This window comes from Balaenoptera borealis (assembly GCF_965194805.1).
Source record: "Balaenoptera borealis genome assembly, chromosome: 15".
Taxonomy (NCBI): Eukaryota; Metazoa; Chordata; class Mammalia; order Artiodactyla; family Balaenopteridae; genus Balaenoptera; species Balaenoptera borealis.
In genome coordinates, this window is record NC_138871.1 from 66,389,696 (window position 1) to 66,413,390 (window position 23,695).

General features: G+C 37.8%; 1 protein-coding gene across 9 annotated transcripts in view; it reads left to right on the top strand.

Moving 5' to 3' along the window:
• MEMO1 (mediator of cell motility 1) overlaps positions 1-23,695 on the top strand; it is a 127,938-nt gene that overhangs the window by 37,354 nt on the left and 66,889 nt on the right. For 2 of the 9 annotated variants that reach the window (XR_014234776.1, XM_082356814.1), the window contains one exon: positions 8,753-8,919. The exons of 6 other annotated variants lie outside the window; for them this stretch is intronic. Coding sequence is in view for 2 of the 3 variants with exons in the window: in XM_082356814.1 (XP_082212940.1) it covers positions 8,772-8,919 (148 nt within the window). In the remaining variant the exon portion in view is untranslated. Of the gene's footprint in view, positions 1-8,671; positions 8,920-23,695 lie in introns of those variants that run through there. One more of the 9 variants, XM_082356810.1, reaches the window with a different exon arrangement.

Consider the following 23,695-nt stretch of genomic DNA (forward strand, 5'->3'; position numbering starts at 1 on the left):
TTTTTTATCTTTCAAAAAAAGAGTTTATCTCTTCCTTTTGTTTGTGTATTTTTGCATGACCCTTAATATAGAGTTTCGTACCTTTTTTTTTTGTTGTTAGTTTCTGCTTTATAACAAAGTGAATCAGTTATACATATACATATGTTCCCATATCTCTTCCCTCTTGCATCTGCCTCCCTCCCACCCTCCCTATCCCACCCCTCTAGGTGGTCACAAAGCACAGAGCTGATCTCCCTGTGCTATGCGGTTGCTTCCCACTGGCTATCTATTTTATGTTTGGTAGTGTATATATGTCCATGCCACTCTCTCACTTTGTCACATCTTACCCTTCCCCCTCCGCATATCCTCAAGTCCATTCTCTAGTAGGTTTGTGTCTTTATTCCTGTCTTGCCACTAGGTTCTTCATGACCTTTTTTTTTTTTTTTTCCTTAGATTCCATATATATGTGTTAGCATACTGTATTTGTTTTTCTCTTTCTGACTTACTTCACTCTGTATGACAGACTCTAACTCCATCCACCTCACTACAAATAACTCAATTTCGTTTCTTTTTATGGCTGAGTAATATTCCATTGTATATATGTGCCACATCTTTTTTATCCATTCATCCGATGATGGACACTTAGGTTGCTTCCATGTCCTGGCTATTGTAAGTAGAGCTGCAATGAACATTTTGGTACATGACTCTTTTTGACCTATGGTTTTCTCAGGGTATATGCCCAGTAGTGGGATTGCTGGGTTGTATGGTAGTTCTATTTTTAGTTTTTTAAGGAACCTCCATACTGTTCTCCACAGTGGCTGTACCAATTTACATTCCCACCCACAGTGCAAGAAGAGGGTTCCCTTTTCTCCACACCCTCTCCAGCTTTTATTGTTTGTAGACTTTTGATGATGGCCATTCTGACTGGTGTGAGAGGATACCTCATTGTAGTTTTGATTTGCATTTCTCTAATGATTAGTGATGTTGAGCATCCTTTCGTGTGTTTGTTGGCAATCTGTATATCTTCTTTGGAGAAATGTCTATTTAGGTCTTCTGCCCGTTTTTGGATTGGGTTGTTTGTTTTTTTGTTATTGAGCTTCATGAGCTGCTTGTAAATTTTGGAGATTAATCCTTTGTCAGTTGCTTCATTTGCAAATAGTTTCTCCCATTCTGAGGGTTGTCTTTTGGTCTTGTTTATGGTTTCCCTTGCTGTGCAAAAGCTTTTAAGTTTCATTAGGTCCCCTTTGTTTATTTTTGTTTTTATTTCCATTTCTCTAGGAGGTGGGTCAAAAAGGATCTTGCTGTGATTTATGTCATAGAGTGTTTGCCTATGTTTTCCTCTAAGAGTTTGATAGTGTCTGGCCTTACATTGAGGTCTTTAATCCATTTTGAGTTTATTTTTGTGTATGGTGTTAGGGAGTGTTCTAATTTCCTACTTTTACTTGTACCTGTCCAGTTTTCCCAGCACCACTTATTGAAGAGGCTGTCTTTTCTCCACTGTATATGCTTGCCTCCTTTATCAAAGATAAGGTGACCATATGTGCATGGGTTTATCTCTGGGCTTTCTATCCTGTTCCATTGATCTCTATTTCTGTTTTTGTGCCAGTACCATCCTGTCTTGATTACTGTAGCTTTGTATTATAGTCTGAAGTCCGGGAGCCTGATTCCTCCAGCTCCATTTATCGTTCTCAAGATTGCTTTGGCTATTCGGGGTCTTTTGTGTTTCCATGCAAATTGTGAAATTTTTTGTTCTAGTTCTGTGAAAAATGCCAGTGGTAGTTTGATAGGGATTGCATTGAATCTGTAGATTGCTTTGGGTAGTAGAGTCATTTTCACAATGTTGATTCTTCCAGTCCAAGAACATGGTATATCTCTCCATCTTTTTGTATCATCTTTAATTTCTTTCATCAGTGTCTTATAATTTTCTGCATACAGGTCTTTTGTCTCCTTAGGTAGGTTTATTCCTAGATATTTTATTCTTTTTGTTGCAGTGGTAAATGGGAGTGTTTTCTTAATTTCTCTTTCAGATTTTTCATCATTAGTGTATAGGAATGCAAGAGATTTCTGTGCATTAATTTTGTATCCTGCTACTTTACCAAATTCATTGATTAGCTCTAGTAGTTTTCTGGTAGCATCTTTAGGATTCTCTATGTATAGTATCATGTCATCTGCAAACAGTGACAGCTTTACTTCTTCTTTTCCAATTTGGATTCCTTTTATTTCTTTTTCTTCTCTGATTGCTGTGGCTAAAACTTCCAAAACTATGTTGAATAATAGTGGTGAGAGTGGGCAACCTTGTCTTGTACCTGATCTTACTGGAAATGGTTTCAGTTTTTCACCATTGAGGACGATGTTGGCTGTGGGTTTGTCATATATGGCCTTTATTATTTTGAGGAAAGTTCCCTCTATGCCTACATTCTTCAGGGCTTTTATCATATAAGGGTGTTGAATTTTGTCGAAAGCTTTCTCTGCATCTATTGAGATGATCATATGGTTTTTCTCCTTCAGTTTGTTAATATGGTGTATCACGTTGATTGATTTGCATATATTGAAGAATCCTTGCCTTCCTGGAATAAACCCCACTTGATCATGGTGTATGATCCTTTTAATGTGCTGTTGGATTCTGTTTGCTAGTATTTTGTTGAGGATGTTTGCATCTATGTTCATCAGTGATATTGGCCTGTAGTTTTCTTTCTTTGTGACATCTTTGTCTGATTTTGGTATCAGGGTGATGGTGGCCTCGTAGAATGAGTTGGGGAGTGTTCCTCCCTCTGCAATATTTTGGAAGAGTTTGAGAAGGATAGGTGTTAGCTTTTCTCTAAATGTTTGATAGAATTCGCCTGTGAAGCCATCTGGTTCTGGGCTTTTGTTTGTTGGAAGATTTTTAATCACAGTTTCAATTTCAGTGCTTGTGATTGGTCTGTTTATATTTTCTATTTCTTCCTGGTTCAGTCTCGGCTGGTTGTGCATTTCTAAGAATTTGTCCATTTCTTCCAGGTTGTCCATTTTATTGGCATAGAGTTGCTTGTAGTAATCTCTCATGATCGCTTGTATTTCTGCAGTGTCAGTTGTTACTTCTCCTTTTTCATTTCTAATTCTATTGATTTCAGTCTTCTCCCTTTTTCTCTTGATGAGTCTGGCTAATGGTTTATCAATTTTGTTTATCTTCTCAAAGAACCAGCTTTTAGTTTTATTGATCTCTGCTATTGTTTCCTTCATTTCTTTTTCATTTATTTCTGATCTGAGCTTTATTATTTCTTTCCTTCTGCTAACTTTGGGGTTTTTTTGTTCTTCTTTCTCTAATTGCTTTAGGTGCAAGGTTAGGTTGTTTATTTGAGATGTTTCCTGTTTCTTGAGGTAGGCTTGTATTGCTATACACTTCCCTCTTAGAACTGCTTTTGCTGCATCCCATAGGTTTTGGGTCGTCGTGTCTCCGTTGTCATTTGTTTCTAGGTAGTTTTTGATTTCCCCTTTGATTTCTTCAGTGATCACTTTGTTATTAAGTAGTGTATTGTTTAGCCTCCATGTGTTTGTATTTTTTACAGATCTTTTCCTGTAATTGATATCTAGTCTCATAGCATTGTGGTTGGAAAAGGTACTTGATACGATTTCAATTTTCTTAAATTTACCAAGGCTTGATTTGTGACCCAAGATATTATCTATCCTGGAGAGTCTTCCATGAGCACTTGAGAAAAATGTGTATTCTGTTGTTTTTGGGTGGAATGTCCTATAAATATCAATTAAGTCCATGTTGTTTAATGTATCATTTAAAGCTTGTGTTTCCTTATTTATTTTTATTTTAGGTGATCTGTCCATTGGTGAAAGTGGGGTGTTAAAGTCCCCTACTATGATTGTGTTACTGTCGATTTCCCCTTTTATGGCTGTTAGCATTTGCCTTATGTATTGAGGTGCTCCTATGTTGGGTGCATAAATATTTACAATCGTTATATCTTCTTCTTGGATTGATCCCTTGATTATTATGTCTTTGTCTCTTGTAATAGTCTTTATTTTAAAGTCTATCTTGTCTGATATGAGAATTGCTACTCCAGCTTTCTTTTGCTTTCCCTTTGCATGGAATATCTTTTTCCATCCCCTCACTTTCAGTCTGTATGTGTCTCTAGGTCTGAAGTGGGTCTCTTGTAGACAGCATATATATGGGTCTTGTTTTTGTATCCATTCAGCCAGCCTGTGTCTTTTGGTGGGAGCATTTAATCCATTTACATTCAAGGTAATTATCGATATGTATGTTCCTAGTCCCATTTTCTTAAATGTTTTGGGTTTGTTATTGTAGGTGTTTTCCTTCTCTTGTGTTTCTTGCCTAGAGAAGTTCCTTTAGCATTTGTTGTAAAGCTGGTTTGGTGGTGCTGAACTCTCTCAGCTTTTGCTTGTCTGTAAAGGTTTTAATTTCTCCATCAAATCTGAATGAGATCCTTGCTGGTTACAGTAATCTTGGTTGTAGGTTTTTCTCCTTCATCACTTTAAATATGTCCTGCCACTCCCTTCTGGCTTGCAGAGTTTCTGCTGAAAGATCAGCTGTTAACCTTATGGGGATTCCCTTGTGTGTTATTTGTTGTTTTTCCCTTGCTGCTTTTAATATTTTTTCTTTGTATTTAATTTTTGATAGTTTGCTTAATATGTGTCTTGGCATGTTTCTCCTTGGATTTATCCTGTATGGGACTCTCTGTGCTTCCAGGACTTGATTAACTATTTCCTTTCCCATATTAGGGAAGTTTTCAACTATAATGTCTTCAAATATTTTCTCAGTCCCTTTCTTTTTCTCTTCTTCTTTTGGGACTCCTATAATTCGAATGTTGGTGCGTTTAATGTTGTCCCATAGGTCTCTGGGACTGTCCTCAGTTCTTTTCATTCTTTTTTCTTTATTCTGCTCTGTAGTAGTTATTTCCACTATTTTATCTTCCAGGTTACTTATCCATTCTTCTGCCTCAGTTATTCTGCTATTGATCCCGTCTAGAGTATTTTTAATTTCATTTATTGTGTTGTTCATCGTTGCTTGGTTCCTCTTTAGTTCTTCTACATCCTTGTTAAATGTTTTGGCATTTTGTCTATTCTATTTCCAAGATTTTGGATCTTTACTATCATTATTCTGAATTGTTTTTCAGGTATACTGCCTATTTCCTCTTCATTTGTTAGGTCTGGTGTGTTTTTACCTTGCTCCTTCATCTGCTGTGTGTTTTTCTGTCTTCTCATTTTGCTTATCTTACTGTGTTTGGGGTCTCCTTTTCGCAGGCTGCAGGTTCGTAGTTCCTGTTGTTTTTGGAATCTGTCCCCAGTGGCTAAGGTTGGTTCAGTGGGTTGTGTAGGCTTCCTGGTGGAGGGGACTAGTGCCTGTGTTCTGGTGGATGAGGCTGGATCTTGTCTTTCTGGTGGGCAGGTCCACGTCTGGTGGTGTGTTTTGGGGATGTCTGTGGCCTTATTATGATTTTAGGCAGCCTCTCTGCTAATGGATGGGACTGTGTTCCTGTCTTGCTAGTTGTTTGGCATAGGGTGTCCAGCACTGTAGCTTGCTGGTCATTGAGTGAAGCTGGGTCTTGGTGTTGAGATGGAGATCTCTGGGAGATTTTCACCATTTGGCATTACATGGAGCTGGGAGGTCTCGTGTGGACCAGTGTCCTGAAGTTGGCTCTCCCACCTCACACAGCCCTGATGCCTGGCTGGAGCACCAAGAGCCTTTCATCCACATGGCTCAGAATAAAAGGGAGAAAAAATAGAAAGAAAGAAAGAGGATAAAATAAAATAAAATAAAATAAAATAAAGTAAGATAAAATAAAGTTATTAAAATAAAAAATAAAAATTATTAAGGAAAAAAATGTTTTTTTAAAAAAAATTTATTATTATTATTTGGCTGTGTTGGGTCTTCGTTTCTGTGCGAGGGCTTTCTCTAGATGCGGCAAGCAGGGGCCACTCTTCATCGCGGTGCGTGGGCTTCTCACTATCGTGGCCTCTCTTGTTGCGGAGCACAGGCTCCAGACGCACAGGCTCAGTAGTTGTGGCTCACGGGCCTAGTTGCTCCGCGGCATGTGGGATCTTCCCAGACCAGGGCTCGAACCCGTGTCCCCTGCATTAGCAGGCAGATTCTTTTTTTTTAAGTAAAAAAAACAAAAACAAAAAACCGACAGAACCCTAGGACAAATGGTGAAAGCAAAGCTATAGAGACAAAATCTCACACAGAAGCATACACATAGACACTCACAAAAAGAGGAAAAGTGGAAAAATAATATATCTTTTTCCCAAAGTCCACCCCCTCAATTTGGGATGATTCATTGTCTATTCAGGTATTCCACAGCTGCAGGTACATCAAGTTGATTGTGGAGATTTAACCCGCTGCTCCTGAGGCTGCTGGGAGAAATTTCTCTTTCTCTTCTTTGTTCGCACAGCTCCCGGGGTTCAGCTTTGGATTTGGCCCCGCCTCTGCGTGTAGGTCGCCTGAGGGCATCTGTTGTTCGCTCACACAGGACGGGGTTTAGGAGCAGCTGCTTCGGAGGCTCTGGCTCACTCAGGCCGGGGGGAGGGAGGGGTACAGAGGATGCGGGGCGAGCCTGTGGCGGCAGAGGCCAGCGTGATGTTGCACCAGCCTGAGGCGCGCCGTGCGTTCTCCTGGGGAAGTTGTCCCTGGATAACGGGACCCTGGCGGTGGTGGGCTGCACAGTCTCCCAGGAGGGGCGGTGTGGATAGTGACCTGTGCTTGCACACAGGCTTCTTGGTGGCGGCAGCAGCAGCCTTAGCGTTTCATGCCCATCTCTGGGGTCCGCGCTGATAGCCGCGGCTCACGCCCGTATCTGGAGCTCGTTTAAGCGGTGCTCTGAATCCCCTCTCCTCGCGCACCAGGAAACAAAGAGGCAAGAAAAAGTCTCTTACCTCTTTGGCAGCTCCAGACCTTTTCCTGGACTCCCTCCCGGCTAGCTGTGGTGCGCTAACCCCTTCAGGCTGTGTTCACGCCGCCAGCCCCAGTCCTCTCCCTGGGATCCGACTGAAGCCCGAGCCTCAGCTCTTAGGCCCCGCCCGCCCCAGCGGTTGAGCAGACAAGCCTCTCGGTCTGGTGAGTGCTGGTCGGCACCGATCCTGTGTGCGGGAATCTCTCGGCTTTGCCCTCCGCACCCCTGTTGATGCGCTCTCCTCCGTGGCTCCGAAGCTTCCCCCCTCTGCCACCCGCAGTCTCTGCCCGCGAAGGGGCTTCCTAGTGTGTGGAAACCTTTCCTCCTTCATGGCTCCCTCCCACTGGTGCAGTTCCCATCCCTATTTTTTTGTCTCTGTTATTTCCTTTTTCTTTTGCCCTACCCTGGTACCTGGGGAGTTTCTTGCCTTTTGGGAGGTCTGACGTCTTCTGCCAGCGTTCAGTGGGTGTTCTATAGGAGCAGTTCCATGTGTAGATATATTTCTGATGTATCTGTGGGGAGGAAGGTGATCTCCGCGTCTTACTCTTCCGCCATCTTCCACACGTGAATTTTTGAATTATTGTTTTCTCAGGGTATATGCCCAGTAGTGGGATTGCTGGGTCATATGATAGTTCTATCTTTAGTTTTTTAGGGAACCTCCATACTGTTGTCTACGGTGGCTGTATCAATTTACATTCCCATCAACAGTGCAAGAGGGTTCCCTTTTCTTCATACCCTCTCCAGCATTTATTGTTTGTAGATTTTTTGATGATGGCCATTCTGACTGGTGTGAGATGATACCTCATTGTAGTTTTGATTTGTATTTCTCTAATAATTAGTGATGTTGAGCGTCTTTTCATGCGTTTGTTGGCCATCTGTATGTCTTCTTTGGAGGAATGTCTATTTAGGTCTTCTGCCCGTTTTTTGATTGGGTTGTTTGTTTTTTTGATATTGAGCTGCATGAGCTATTTGTATATTTTGGAAATTAATCCTTTGTCCATTGCTTTGCTTGCAAATATTTTCTCCCATTCTGAGGGTTGTTTTCTCATCTTTTTTATGGTTTCCTTTCCAGTGCAAAAGCTTTTAAGTTTAATTAGGTCCCATTTGCTTATTTTTCTTTTCATTACTCTAGGAGGTGGGTCAAAAAAGATCTTGCTGTGATTTATGTTAAAGAGTGCTTTTCTCTAAGAGCTTTATAGTGTCCTGTCTTACATTTAGGTCTTTAATCCATTTTGAGCTTATTTTTTTGTATGGTGTTAGTGTTTTAATTTCATTCTTTTACATGTAGCTGTCCAGTTTTCCCAGCACCACTTATTGAAGAGGGTGTCTTTTCTCCATTGTATATTCTTCCCTCCTTTGTCAGAGATTAGGTGATCGTAGCTACGTGGGTTTATATCTGGGCTTTCTGTCCTGTACCATTGATTTATATTTGTTTTTGTGCCAGTACCATACTGTCTCGATTACTGTAGCTTTGTAGTGTAGTCTGAAGTTGGGGAGCCTGATTCCTCCGGCTCCATTTTTCTTAATCAAGATTGCTTTGGCTATTCGGGGTCTTTTGTATTTCCATATAAATTGTAAAGTTTTTTGTTCTAATTCTGTGAAAAATGCCATTGGTAATTTGATAGGGATCGCATTGAATCTGTAGATTGCTTTGGGAAGTATAGTCATTTTCACAATATTGATTCTTCCAATCCAAGAACATGGTATATCTCTCCATCTGTTTGTGTCATCCTTGATTTCTTTTATCAGTGTTTTATAGTTTTCTGAGTACAGATATTTTGCCTCCTTAGGTAGGTTTATTCCTAGGTATTTTATTCTTTTTATTGCAATGGTAAATAGGATTGTTTCCTTAATTTCTCTTTCTGATCTTCCATTGTTAGTATATAGGAAGTCCTCGCCATGACAATCAGAGAAGAAAAAGAAATAAAAGGAATACAAATTGGAAAAGAAGAAGTTAAACTGTCACTGTTTGCAGATGACATGATGCTATACAGAGAAAATTCTAAAGATGCCACCAGAAAACTACTAGAACTAATCAGTGAATTTGGTAAAGTTGATGATTCTTTTAATGATGAAAGTACATTGAGATTCATACTTCGCAAAGCTTTACTTTAAAAGGCTTTGTTGGGAATTCCCTGGTGTTCCAGTGGTTAGGACTCAGCGCTTTCACTGTGGTGGCCTGGGTTCAGGCCCTTGTCAGGGAACTAAGATCCCACAATCCACGCAGCCCAAAAAAAAAAAAAAAGGTCTCTGTTTCAGGATTTTTATCAAGAAAGGTGTAATTTCTTAAGAGTAATTAAATTCTCTTATATGTTACTTAATTTTGTTCTCTTCTCACTTTTGGGAAAGAGGTTCTTGATGTCTGCTCAGTCATTCCTACCTTGATCTTTCTTAGTTTCTGATATAACATTTGAGGAAGGCGTAGAATGAAAGCTGATGGCATGGAGTCATACCTAGTAAAATGCATATAAAATGATTGATAATTATCTTTTTTAAGCATCAACCTAAACAATTCTACCTCTTAGTATGTTACAGTAACCTGGAATTACAGACATAATTGAGTTTACCTTCTTCATTTTACAGGAAAGGAAATTGAGGCCTGGATCTGTAGGAAAGCTAGGATTGTCACCTGGATCACTTGAATCTCAGAGTTGGCATTGTGCTGTGAAGTAGGACAGCCCCACAGTTCAGAGACAGACCGATATGGCTCAGAGATCTTGACATTGCCATTTATTAGCTGTATGAACTTGAGGAAAGTTTTTTTTTTTTTCTTTTTTTTTGGCTGCGCCATGTGATGTGCAGATTTTTCGTTCCCCAACCAGGGATCGAACCCGTGCCCCCTGTGGTGGAAGTGTGGAGTCTTAACCACTGGACCACCAGGGAAGTCCCAAGGAAACTTTGTTTTTTAAATTTATTTGTAAGCTAGAGATAATAACTATGTCATATGATTACTATGACAGTTAATCAAGAATAACATTTTAAGGAACCCGGTACTATGCCTGTGACATCGCAGGTACACTATAAATTCGTTTTTTCCTGTCCCTCTTGTTTACAGTTCTTTTCTTGCCTCCTTTTTGAACTGAACATCAAGTATATCTAAAGTAGCTGAAAACAGCATGCTTTTGTTGCATGTATTACCTTGTTCATGGTATTTACTTAACAAATTTTTTCTTTATTGGAATAAAAAATTTGGTCTGGTCCTTTTCTGAACTTTCTGGATGACAGTTACTGAAGTTCAAATTGAGAAGATTTACTTTTATTCTGAAGTACTTTAAAATAACTTTGGTTGTTATATCCCCATTTATTGTAATTATTGACTATTAATCAAAAATGTTTTAAGTTATATTTTATGTGTCCTCAGGGTAGACTGTAATCATGTTCATGCTTGTATTCTTTTTTTTTTTTTTTTTTTTTTTTTGGCTGTGTTGGGTCTTCGTTTCTGTGCGAGGGCTTTCTCCAGTTGTGGCAAGCGGGGGCCACTCTTCATCGCGGTGTGTGGGCCTCTCACTATCGCGGCCTCTCTTGTTGCGGAGCACAGGCTCCAGACGCGCAGGCTCAGTAGTTGTGGCTCACGGGCCCAGTTGCTCCGCGGCATGTGGGATCTTCCCAGACCAGGGCTCGAACCCGTGTCCCCTGCATTGGCAGGCGGATTCTCAACCGCTGCGCCACCAGGGAAGCCCCCATGCTTGTATTCTGCTGCAGCAAACAGGATTGTTAGAAAGCCCATTATTAATAGATGTTTAAAGGTTGCTTTTATGTCCTTAGATGAAAGCTATACTACCAATACCAAATGCTAATATTTTTAATTATCACTCTCCTTTTTAACACGAAATGTTGGCTTAACGTTTCTGTAGAACTAGCTACAGGATTGTTAACCTATAATACATGTTTATTTATTTTTAAAATAAATTTATTTATTTATTAATTTTTAAATATTTGGCTGCATTGGGTCTTCGTTTTTGCACACGGGCTTTCTCTAGTTGTGGCGAGCAGGGGGCTACTCTTTGTTGCGGTGCACAGGCTTCTCATCATGGTGGCTTCTCTTGTTGTGGAACTTGGGCTCTAGGCGCATGGGCTTCAGTAGTTGTGGCTTGCGGGCTCTAGAGCCCAGGCTCAGTTGTTGTGGTGCACGGGCTTAGTTGCTCCGCGGCATGTGGGATCTTCCCGGACCAGGGCTCGAACCCGCGTTCCCTGCATTGGCAGGCAGATTCTTAACCACTGCACCACCAGGGAAGCCCGGCAGGCTGATTCTTAACCACTGCACCACCAGGGAAGTCCCTGTAATACATGTTTAAATTTGAATGTGTAGAGAAAATCTTAGAGGGTGTTTATCTTCCAAAAAATACACTCTCAGATTCAGGTTGTTTGCTACCTATTTGGATAAAATTCCAAAAGCATACCCGAATGTTGATTTTCCCATGACATTATTAGATGGCTTTCTTTATTAAGAGGTATAAAAATATGATTGCTAATGCCTAAGGTTATATTTCATAAAGTGAGTAAATTGATGTATTTGAAGCGTTGGAGACCTCAGATTGGGAGGCCTAGAGGTGATGAAAAAGAAGGCAATGATAGTTGCTTTCAATTCTTCTTGGATTGGATTTCATTTGATGACTCCATTTTCTTGTAACTCATCTTGTCTGTAACTACTTGTAAATGCAAGTTTTACCCCCAGCCACTGAAAACTAATTGCTCCAAGGTTACTGATTTCTCATAGTCGGCAAATACTACATTGATTGGCATTTTTTCTGTTCTCATCATGCTCATTCATTAGAGACCATTGGATTCTGCTAATCTTCCTGAAGATCTTACCTCTTTGCTTTCCTTGTACTGTATTTTCCCTCTATTTCTTGTGCTGCACCTCTTTCCCCTCCTTCACTGGCTCAACTTCTTACTCATATCTGTATCCTAAGCCTCAGATTTTTAACATTTGTGTTGTCAACATCAATCTGTACACATTTAGGCAGTTCCTATCCATTCTTGTCTTTCACCACCTTAATTAAATGACTCTGAATTCTTTGTTTCTGTCCTTAATCCTTTTTTTTTTCTGTATTTAAGACTCTTATTCTTTACCAGTTGCATATCTTTACCTGGTTGCCTTATTGTCTCCTAAAACTTTCAGTGTGTCTAAGTCAAAGTCTTCATCTTGGAACAAACTTGGTCTTAATTCCTGGTCTTAATTCTGTCACTGATAGTGGCACTATCATTTATCCAGCTCCCAAGTTTAGTCATCATTGATTCTTTCACTCACCCCTTTCCAATTTATTTAGGCATAAAAATTCTATATTCTAATTTTGCTAACACAGTTTGGGAAATGTTGGCTTATAGAATTAAGATTGGTTGTGTAGTTATCTATATTTCTTTTGAAATGGCCTAAGTGTAGAGGAGTCTGGGAGGGAGTTTTTATTTCTTTAATAGAATTTTTGTGGTGGCTGTGGTTTAAAAGAAAGTGCCAGTGATATTGTCTAAGGCCTCTTAAAGGTGCTAGTGCCTGAGTATGGCTGAGCCTGTCAAAACTTTTCTGGTATGATCTTCTGGGAATGGGAGAGGTGCCACTTGGGTTTAAACCCAGGTATTCTTCAATCTGGGCAGCTTTTACATTAACACATTTGTTTCAGTGTTAGGCAGTTTGATGAAAACAGTACAAAGGATATGGAAAGGGTTTGGCAGAGTGGATGCACATGTATACCTCAACTTCCATGTTGAACCATATCCCTTGGTTTCCAAACTTAATTTTCTCCCTAAATCATCAATCTCAGAACTTGGAAAGCCTTTTATCTTGATGGCTGTTATGACCGACTATCTTTTTCTTTTCTGCATATCTGATACCTGGTATGCCCATCTCTCAGTCCACATTAGGCATGTTTTCTTGGCTAGTTATCAAGTAAAAACTTGCTGAGATTCTTTTTGTTTGCATCTTATGGTTGCAAAATCAGAAACACAATTCTTTAGATGGATGAGCTGGCGTATGCAGTACCAATGCTTAGTGAAAGAAGGAAACAGGCCTCAAACATGCCACAAGAGTACAAAAACAAAAATTGCATTAGATTATAGTTAATTACTTCAAAAAGTAATTTGACTTTTCTAGATTATCTGGTACATGATTGCTGAGAAAATCAGAGTGGAGAATAACTCTAGTCCTTGATAGACAAATTAAAAAAAAAAACAACTGTTGAAAGCATTGCATTTTCAATGGAGAAGAATTATAAAGAAAGATATTAATAATCAACTATACTTCAATAAAAATAAATAAACTAAAAAAATATTAATAATGTGTTTAATGTTGTCTTTTCTGGACCATTCTTTTCTAGAATGTTTCTGTATTCACTGATTCTATCTACCAGAAATTTGGTGATGAATGTCAAACCTAGGGAAGTGAAGTAAAAGGGGAAATCCCTTTTTGGTAACAGGGAAGTCTTGTCAGATTGGTCCATATGTATTCCAGTACTCTGATACATATTTTATTGGTCAAATAGCAATTCTCAACCATTTGGCTTTATTTATTTTAACCTAGATTATTAATTTAGGTATTGTCTTAGGTCTAACAATGATTTGTTGTTAGTTGGGTTTAGTTTTTTTTTTTTTTTAATATTTATTTATTTATTTGGCTACGCCAGGTCTTTAGTTGCAGCATTCGGGATCGTCGTTGCTGTGTGCAGGATCTTCGTTGTGGTGTGCGGGCTTTGTAGTTGCAGTATGCGAACTCTTAGTTGCGTCACGTGGGATCTAGTTCCCTGACCAGGGATCGAACGGGGCCCCCTGCATTGGGAGCACTAAGTCTTAGCCACTGGACCACCAGGGAAGTTCCTGGGTTTAGTGTTTATAAGCTTTTTTCCATGTCAGTAAACATGTGTCTGCAGCATCATTATTTAATGTTATATGACTGCACCGTCTTTTTTTATACTTAATTTTTGGGTAGGTAGTATATGTGTATAGTGCAAAATACAAGAGATAGAAAAAGGTATACAGTGAAAAGTAAAGTTTCCCTCTACTCTTTGTCCCCTTCTCAGGATTCAGTCATTGTTATCCATTTCTTTTGTGTTTGCCTAGAGGAATTCCACATGAATAAAAATCAGTACATAATCATGTATGATATATATGCACACACAAAAATGGCAGCATATTGTATCCTTCTGTACCATGCTTCTTTTTACCCTCAATTAAAAGATCTTTCATAGAGGTTCATAAAATTTGCCTCTTTGTTTTCCAGTTGCTGAATATTCTATTTTATGGATCTACCATGATTAGTTTAACCAATTTCTTTTTTGGTAGGTGCTTAGATTGTTTCAGATCTTTTGTTATAGCAGTTTACACATGTGCAGTCGTATAAGTTAGATCTAGTCCACTGGGCCTGATACACTTTTTCAGATCAAACTCTGTAAGTGAAAACTCTTAGAGAAGAAAATCTGTATTACACAGAATAGAGTGAGATGTGATAATGTCTACAGATTTGTTTAGTGGTAGAAATATATGAAAAATGAAAATTCTAATTTTTCCTTTTACCTTAAGAAACTTTTATTTTTTAGCAATTGCCTGAGAATTGTTTCCTTGTGTGGGAAGTGTTATCCTATTCCTGATTCTTTCCGCTAGGGCAGACTTGTTTTATTTTTCCATAAATTATGTTTTTGCATTTGGTACCAAATTATCCAGATTCACTAGTATCAATTGGCTGGTTGTAACCTAAAGAAATATTAAAAAAAAAAAGTTGCAATTGGAAGAAAATAATGATTCCTGGTTAGATATGCATTAAGGAAGTGTTGTGGACCCAACTTTAAGCATTTGTACCACTTCAGCTCATTTAGCTTGTTGCTTTTTATGATCCAGGTTCGTGTTTCCTAACTAGAGTACTTGACCCTGTGTTAGAGGATAAATGTGGTGTATCTTCTTGAAGCCTCCATTTAAATTGCAGATAGGAGCATGGGAATTTTGAAATTACTATGGATATTGTCATTTAGTTTATTACATTCACATGAATTTTTTAAAAAAATTTATTTATTTTATTTTTGGCTGCATTGGGTCTTCGTTGCTGTGCGTGGGCTTTCTCTAGTTGCGGAGAGCAGGTGCTACTCTGTTGCGGTGCACGGGCTTCTCATTGTGGTGGCTTCTCTTGTTGTGGAGCACAGGCTCTAGAGTGCAGGCTCAGTAGTTGTGGCACATGGGTTCAGTAGTTGTGGCTCGCGGGCTCTAGAATGCAGGCTCAGTAGTTGTGGTGCATGGGCTTAGTTGCTCCGTGGCATGTGAGATCTTCCTGGACCAGGGCTCGAACCCACATCCCCTGCATTGGCAGGCGGATTCTTAACCACTGTGCCACCAGGGAAGCCCCTCACATGAATTTTTGGACTAAAACAGAAGATTTAAAAGAATTTGTTTGCATATCACACAGTTTCTATGAATCTGAGTTTATTTTCCTTTTTCATTTGTTATTTGAGTGGAAAAGCTGGAGAGGCATTGATTGAAGTGAGAGGCTAGAAACACTATTAAAAATAAACTTATGTAAATTTTAAGAAACAGTGGATCACTTATGGATTCAAAGTAGTTTAGAGGTAAAAATTCATGCATTTATATATTGCTAACTTATAGATTATGTGATTTATTTATGTAATGAAAACAGTTTATAACTAATATAAACTGTCCAAGAGTCTGTTAGCTGCATTCATTCATGTATTCATTCATATAGCATGTGTACATGAATGCCTTTATGGCAGGGGCCCCACATTTTAGTGTGTATCACAGCCACCTGAGAGCTTGTTAAAAGCTTGTTAAAAACTCCAGGTAACCATCCCCAGAGATTGTGATGACATAGTGATCTCTTTTTAAAATAAACACATTATTGGATGATTCTCGTCTGTAGACCACTTTTTGACTATTATAGGAGAAAGAATTATCGTAACTAAAAGGTTAAAAAAACACCCCATTACTTAAAAAGATTTAATGGCAGGAGAATATAAAAGTCTTAAGGATTGTGAGCGATTTAAAACAGTAGCATAATGCAGCATAATAGGCTTGGTTTTGAATTTGACCTGCCTACTGTAAAGGCCAATAGATAGTAGTTGTTTGCTAAACATTAGTAATGGATAACTTGTGACTGGCAGCAACAATTATGTTGCTATTTCATGGTCCAAGTAGAAAATACATATCTTAAGAGTCAAAATGTATTTTTCCTAGGCATTTAAATTACTCTGAAGAAATAAAGTAATTTATTTTGAAATGTCAAATATAATTGAGGTCAGGCATTAAATTTTTATCAAATGAGGGATGAGTTAAATTAATCTTTTAAAATACTGTTTTGAGGAGAATGGTGAGGGTATGGTGAAACAGGTATTGTTCATGCATGGTGCATGATTTTGAATGGATGCAATTTTGGATAACATTTTGAATATATGTATTGAAATCTTAAAAAGACTCATTGATTTACATAGTAATTCCATTCTGAGAATCTCAAAAGGAGATAATTTAAAATATGGAAATAGAGATATATATTACAGAATTGTTTATAATAGCGCAAAAAATTGGAAAGAAAGAACCTAAACATCTTATATTAGAGTAATGTTTAAGGAAGCAGTGATCCATTTACAAAAAGAAATCTTATTTAGCCATAAAATGTCTATAAAGAGTTCATAATACAGGGAAATACCTATGTATAATGTTATGTAAATAAAATCAAGTTACAGAATTGTATATCATTTTAAAGACTAGAAGGAAATTTGGAAAATATTAATTTTGGTGGGTTTTTAAAATAATTATGGGATTTTTGTTTTTCCCCCTTCTTAATATGTATTCCCCACAATTTCCATACTGAATGTATATATATATATATATATATATATATATATATATTTTTTTTTTTTTTTTTTTTATAATGAAGAAATAGCAGACAAAAATCAGTATCTTGATCTTAAAAAAGAGTTTAGGTAAGATACTATATAACCAGGCACTCTCAAGGAACTTAGTGGCATCATTTGATAGGGATAGGGAATTTGTTTATAAACAGAATAAGAGTAAGAATAGGGAGTCCAAATTAATAGACTGTTAAAGGGATCAATGCTGAACCTATTTTCAGGTTATGGTTTTGTAAATCACCTCAAGGGAGAAATACACCGTGATCCTTCAAATTTGAAGCCCTTTTACGTATGAAATGCCAGTGGAATTGGTATTAACTATATGAAAATTTTGAGAGACTGTATATGAGTGGACAGAAAAGTGGTAAGTGATGTCCACTTGGCCAGATATGGGTTAGTTGGTATGCACTAAAGATTGTTCATTTGGATAGTTATTTGCCGCTATGGATTCTATTCTGAACTACAGAGTTTAGCAAAAAATATAAACAGATTCTTAAAATGTTTATAATTTTAGTGGGTAATAAGGAATCCAAGATATTTGGATTTGGTCTAACCCTTTGAGGTTTGTATCAAGGAGAACAATAGTGTTCTTCATAGCAAGGTTTTTTTTATTTTTGTTTTTGTTTTTTTGGTTTGATACAGTACTGCTCTGGATGGGTTTTGGGTCAGATTCAGTGAGACAATTCTTGTGTTCTTGTACTCCTAAGGGCATATTATTTTCTGTATGAGGAGTCCTGTCATAAGATACATAAAAACAAACAGCATCCCTTGCCATGTATCTAAAAATAGGATACTTAGTTTTGTAAATAGCATAGCAATAAATTATAAGTATATGGTCACAGTAAGACATCAGTAATGAGAGAAGGGATTTAGGGAGAACTGCTGAAATGTTATTTTTTAAATTAAATGAGGTCATTATAGTCAGTAAGCCTTCTGAGAAATACTTTTCATTGTAGTGAGAAGTGGTTCCCAAATGCTGTTTTTTGATGAATTTTTTCACTGTTTTGCATTGAAATTAAAAAATGCCAGAACATTGTGGAGAGTGTGGTTTTCATAGTGCTACTATATTTCATTGATTTTAAGATGTACGTTTTCCCACATTTTAACATTTCTGAAATTGAGATGTGTTTTACAATCAATGGCATCTTTAAATCATTGTCAGTTGCGAAATAGTTGTCACTGCCTACATATACTCGAACTCAATAATTAATCCTGTTGGTATGACTAGACAACTGCAACCAATTGGTGTTTCTGGTAACATACCATTTAAGGACCATTTATGAAAGAGATGAACATGCCTGGGTTGTCTTCTGAAACCTGTTGGTTGCACCTTTTGGTGATACCTTTTGGTAAGATCAGAAAAGATATAGCATCAAGACTTGGACAATGTGTGTCAGTTTCTTGGACTAGAGTCCCGAGGCAGTAGAGGAACGTTTTTAAAAGGAATATCACATCACTAATTCCTTTGGTACAGAGAATGATATTATGGAAAAACAGGGTCACTGATGACTGAGTTAAAAAGCAATTTAGATATTAGATTGTGAATGTGAAGAAAATTTTAAGAGTATCTTGAGTTCATTTTGCTTTTCTTTTTTACATAAACTTGTGTTATGAGAATTCACATCTAAATAAGTTTAAGAACTTTTCCAATAAATATAAAAATTCTAAGTGATAAGAAACCATCTGTCTTATTTTAATTGGAAGGTTTTTTATTTTCTTTCTTTCTTAGTGATACATAAAACACTGGTGCACCTTCTTGGAATCAATGAAATGTGGTTATTCAGTTTAAAGGACTGAGGTTATCTTAAAATTGTGCACTTATTACTTTTTGGTGTTACGGTATTTATTTTAAGAAATCATGGTGGTCATAGATAAATGGTTGATGTGTTTTAAATGTCCTTTCTTGAGAAAATAAAAAATTTGCACAGCCACTATGGAGAACAGCATGGAAGTTTCTTAAAAAACTAAAAATAGAGTTACAATAGCAGTCCCACTCCTGGCCATGTATCTGGAAAAGATGAAAACTCTAATTTGAAAAGACACATGCACCACAGTGTTCACAGCAGCACTATTTACAATAGCCAAGACATGGAAGCAACCTAAGTGACCATCGACAGATGAATGGATAAAGAAGATATGGTATATGTACAATATATAGTGGGATATTACTCAGCCACAAAAAACAATTAAATGATACCATTTGCAGCAACATGGATGGACCTAGAGATTATCATACTAAATAAAGTCAGACAGAGAAAGACAAATATCATATGGTATCACTTATATGTGGAATCTAAAAAAATGATACAAATGAACTTATTTAAAAAACAGAAATAGACTCACAGACATAGAAAACAAACTTATGGTTACCAAAGGGAAAAGGCAGGAGCTAAGGATAAATTAGGAATTTGAGATTAACAGATAGACACTACTATATATAAAATAGAGAAAAAACAAGGACTTACTGTATAGCATGGGGAACTATATTCACTATCTTGTAATAACCTATAATGGAAAAGAATCTGAAAAAGAATATATATATACACGTATATATATATATATATATATATCTGAATCACTTTGCTGTACACCTGAAACTAACACAACATTGTAAATCAACTATATTTCAATTAAAAAATTTTAATTGATAATGTCTCATCTCATTTTACCTGCATAACATATTGATAGTGAAGTAACATAACATTATTATTGGTATGGAAATTAAACCATCTATAATGACAAAATCTGTTTTGAGATGAGAGCTCATGTTTTTGACATTTTGGACTTCTCAATACTTTAATCTTTTTAATATAAAATATATAATTAGAATAGCACTAAATATGGAAAACCAGGATCCATCTTGCTACAAATTTCATAATCATGATAATTATCATTGTACAACCAGTACTGTGATGGAAAATGTTAACATTCATCTTTCTCATATACAAAATACCTCAAGGCAACATTACATTGTTTTGAATAAGTTTACTGTCAGTACTTCAAATAAAGTTGACATGTGCGAAAAAAAAAAAAAAATTGCAACCCTATGTTGGTCCCTTAAATTTCTTCTGAAATTTTATTGGCCTGTAACATTCAGCGATCCAGGAGCCACTGTCATAAAAAGTCTAGCATGTTAATCTTATTTATTTTTGTGTTTTGGCCACGCTACGCGGCATGCGGGATGATTCCCCAACCAGGGATTGAACCTAGGCCTCTGCAGTGAGAGCGCCAAATCCTAACCACTAGGCCACCTAGGAACTCCCTAACATATTAATCTTATTATTTGTAGACTTTCCATCACAGATTAGAGTTTATTTCTTAGCTTGGTTTTAACAGATTTAGAGTGATTAAGAAGAAAATACTAGGTGCTGACAACCTACTTTTTTGGCTTTGTATTTTTTGCTTCTGCTTTGTCTCTTGTTACTTTGGTTTTTTGGGTTTTTTTTACATTTAAAAAAAATTTTCATTTTATTTATTTATTTTTGGCTGTGTTGGTTCTTCGTTGCTGCACGTGGGCTTTCTCTAGTTGTGGCAAGCGGGCGCTGCTCTTCGTTGCAGTGCGCAGGCTTCTCATTGCAGTGGCTTCTCTTGTTGCAGAGCACGGTCTCTAGGCACATGAGCTTCAGTAGTTGTGGCTCATGGGCTCTAGAGCGCAGGCTCAGTAGTTGGGGTGCACGGGCTTAGTTGCTCCACGGCACGTGGGATCTTCCCGGACCAGGGCTTAAACCCGTGTCCCTTGCATTGGCAAGCGGATTCTTAACCACTGCGCCACCAGGGAAGCCTGGTTACTTTGTTTTAACCAGTCCTGTAGAATTATATTTACTATGCTGGTACCAATTAAAAAAGAATGTTAAAAAAGTTGTGATAGTTGATCATTCTTTACCTTATGTATGTGGAATACTTTGATTAGCACTGGAAGGCTCCTCTCCTAACCGAAACTGTCTTTCCTATTAGCTTGTCCTGGTGTCTGAATTTATCATCTTTCCACCATTCTTTGGATTTAAGACATTGACACTTATAAAGTGCCATGAAGGCAGGTATCTCTCCTGTCTTTTTTTTTTTTTAAGTTTTTTATTAAAAAATTTTATTATTTATTTTTGGCTGCATCGGGTCTTAGTTGCGGCACGCAGGATCTTCGTTGAGGCATGCGGGATCTTTTCATTGCGGTGCACGGGCTTCTCTCTAGTTGTGGCATGCGGGTTTTCTCTTCTCTAGTTGTGGTGCACAGGCTCCAGGGCTCGTGGGCTCTGTAGCTCTGGCGTGGGTTCCAGAGTGCATGGGCTCTGTAGTTTGTGGCACGCAGCCTCTCTAGTTGAGGCGGGCAAGCTCAATAGTTGTGCTGCACGGGCTTAGTTGCTCCACAGCATGTGAGATCTTAGTTCCCTGACCAGGGATTGAACCCACATCCCCTGCATTGCAAGGAGGATTCTTTACCACTGGACCACCAGGAAAGTCCCATTTCCTCTCTTTTTTTTATTGCTATAACTCCAGCATTCATCCCACTTCCTGGCACATAAATAGCTGCTCCATAAATATTTATTCAGTTAACAAATGAAAGCAAATTATAACATGATTGGTCATAGTTAACCTTATGATGTAATAGTTTATTAAATAACTAGTAGAACATAAAGCTGTGTGGTGACTGAAACACAATACAGATAAAATTCTAGGAAAGGTAAGTGATAGGACTAGAATGGTCCTCAGGCTTTATTTATTTATTTAAACATTTTTAAATTTTATTTTGGTCCTCGGGCTTTTTGAGGTGTATTCTACTTTCCTTTTTTTTCCCTGAATTTAATTTAATTTATTTTTTTACACAGCAGGTTCTTAATAGTCATCCATTTTATACATATTAGTGTATGTATGTCAATCCCAATCTCCCAGTTCATCCCACCACCAGCCCCCCCACCCCCGCCACTTTCCCTGATTGGTGTCCATACGTTTGTTCTCTACATCTGTTTTTCTGTTTCTGCCCTGCACACCAGTTCATCTGTACTATTTTTCTAGGTCCCACATATATGTGTTAATATACGATATTTGTTTTTCTCTTTCTGACTTACTTCACTCTGTATGACAGTCTCTAGATCCATCCACATCTCTGCAAATGACCCAGTTTTTCCTTTTTATGGCTGAGTAATATTCCATTGTATATATGTGCCACATCTTCTTTATCCATTCGGCTGTCGATGGCCATTTAGGTGGCTTCCATGACCTGGCTATTGTAAATAGTACTGCAGTGAACATTGGGGTGCATGTGTCTTTTTTTTTTTTTTTTTTTTTTTTTAGTGTTACCAAGGATTAGCTGTGTGCTCTCACTCTCAGCTTACAGATTCACATTGTTTTTTTTTTAAATTAATTAATTAATTTTTATTTTTGGCTGTGTTGGGTCTTCGTTTCTGTGCAAGGGCTTCCTCTAGTTGCGGCAAGCGGGGGCCACTCTTCATCGCGGTGCACGGGCCTCTCACTATCGTGGCCTCTCGTTGCGGAGCACAGGCTCCAGACGCGCAGGCTCAGTAGTTGTGACTCACGGGCCTCGTTGCTCTGCGGCATGTGGGATCTTCCCAGACCTGGGCTCGGACCCGTGTCCCCTGCGTTAGCAGGCAGATTCTCAACCACTGCACCACCAGGGAAGCCCCCGCATGTGTCTCTTTGAATTATGGTTTTTTCTGGGTATATTCCCAGTAGTTGGATTGCTGGGTCATATGGTAATTCTATTTTTAGTTTTTTAAGGAACTTCCATACTGTTCTCCATAGTGGCTGTATCAATTTACATACCCACCAGCAGTGCAAGAGGGTTTCCTTTTCTCCACACCGTCTCCAGCATTTGTTGTTTGTAGATTTTCTGATGATGTCCATGCTAACTGGTGTGGGTGATACCTCACTGTAGTTTTGATTTGCATTTCTCTAATAATTAGTGATATTGAGCAGTTTTTCATGTGCTTCTTGGCCATCTGTATGTCTTCTTTGGAGAAATGTCTATTTAGGTCTTCTGTCCATTTTTGGATTGGGTTGTTCATTTTTTTAATATTGAACTGCATGAGCTGTTTATATATTTTTGAGATTAATCCTTTGTCCGTTCATTCATTTGCAAATATTTTCTCCCATTCTGAGGGTTGTCTTTTCGTCTTGTTTGTAGTTTCTTTTGCTTTACAAAAGCTTTTAGTTTCATTAAGTCCCATTTGTTTTTTTTTGTTTTTATTTCCATTGCTCTAGGAGGTGGATCAAAAAGATCTTGCTGTGATTTATGTCAAAGAGTGTTCTTCCTGTGTTTTCCTCTAAGAGTTTTATAGTGTCTGGTCTTATTAGAGGTCTTAGGTCTCTAATCCATTTTGAGTTTATTTTTGTGTATGGTGTTAGGGAGTGTTCTAATTTCATTCTTTTATAGGTAGCTGTCCAGTTTTCCTAGCACCACTTATTGAAGAGGCTGTCTTTTCTCCATTGTATATTCTTGCCTCCTTTGTCATAGATTAGTTGACCGTAGGTGCGTGGATTTATCTCTGGGCTTTCTATCCTGTTCCATTGATCTATATTTCTGTTGTTGTGCCAGTACCATATTGTCTTGATTACTGTAGCTTTGGAGTATAGTCTGAAGTCAGGGAGTCTGATTCTTCCAGCTCCATTTTTTTCCCTCAAGACTGCTTTGGCTATTTGGGGTCTTTGGTGTCTCCATTACAAACTTTAAGATTTTTTGTTCTAGTTCTGTAAAAAATGCCATTGGTAATTTGATAGGGATTGCGTTGAATCTGTAGATTGCTTTGGATAGTGTAGTCATTTTCATAATATTCATCCTTCCAATCCAAGAACATGGTATATCTCTCCTTCTGTTTGTGTCATCTTTGATTTCTTTCACCAGTGTCTTATAGTTTTCTGAGTACAGGTCTTTTACCTCCTTAGGTAGGTTTATTCCTTTGTATTTTATTATTTTTGTTGCAATTGTGAATGAGATTGTTTCTCTTTAATTTCTTTCTGATATTTCATTGTTAG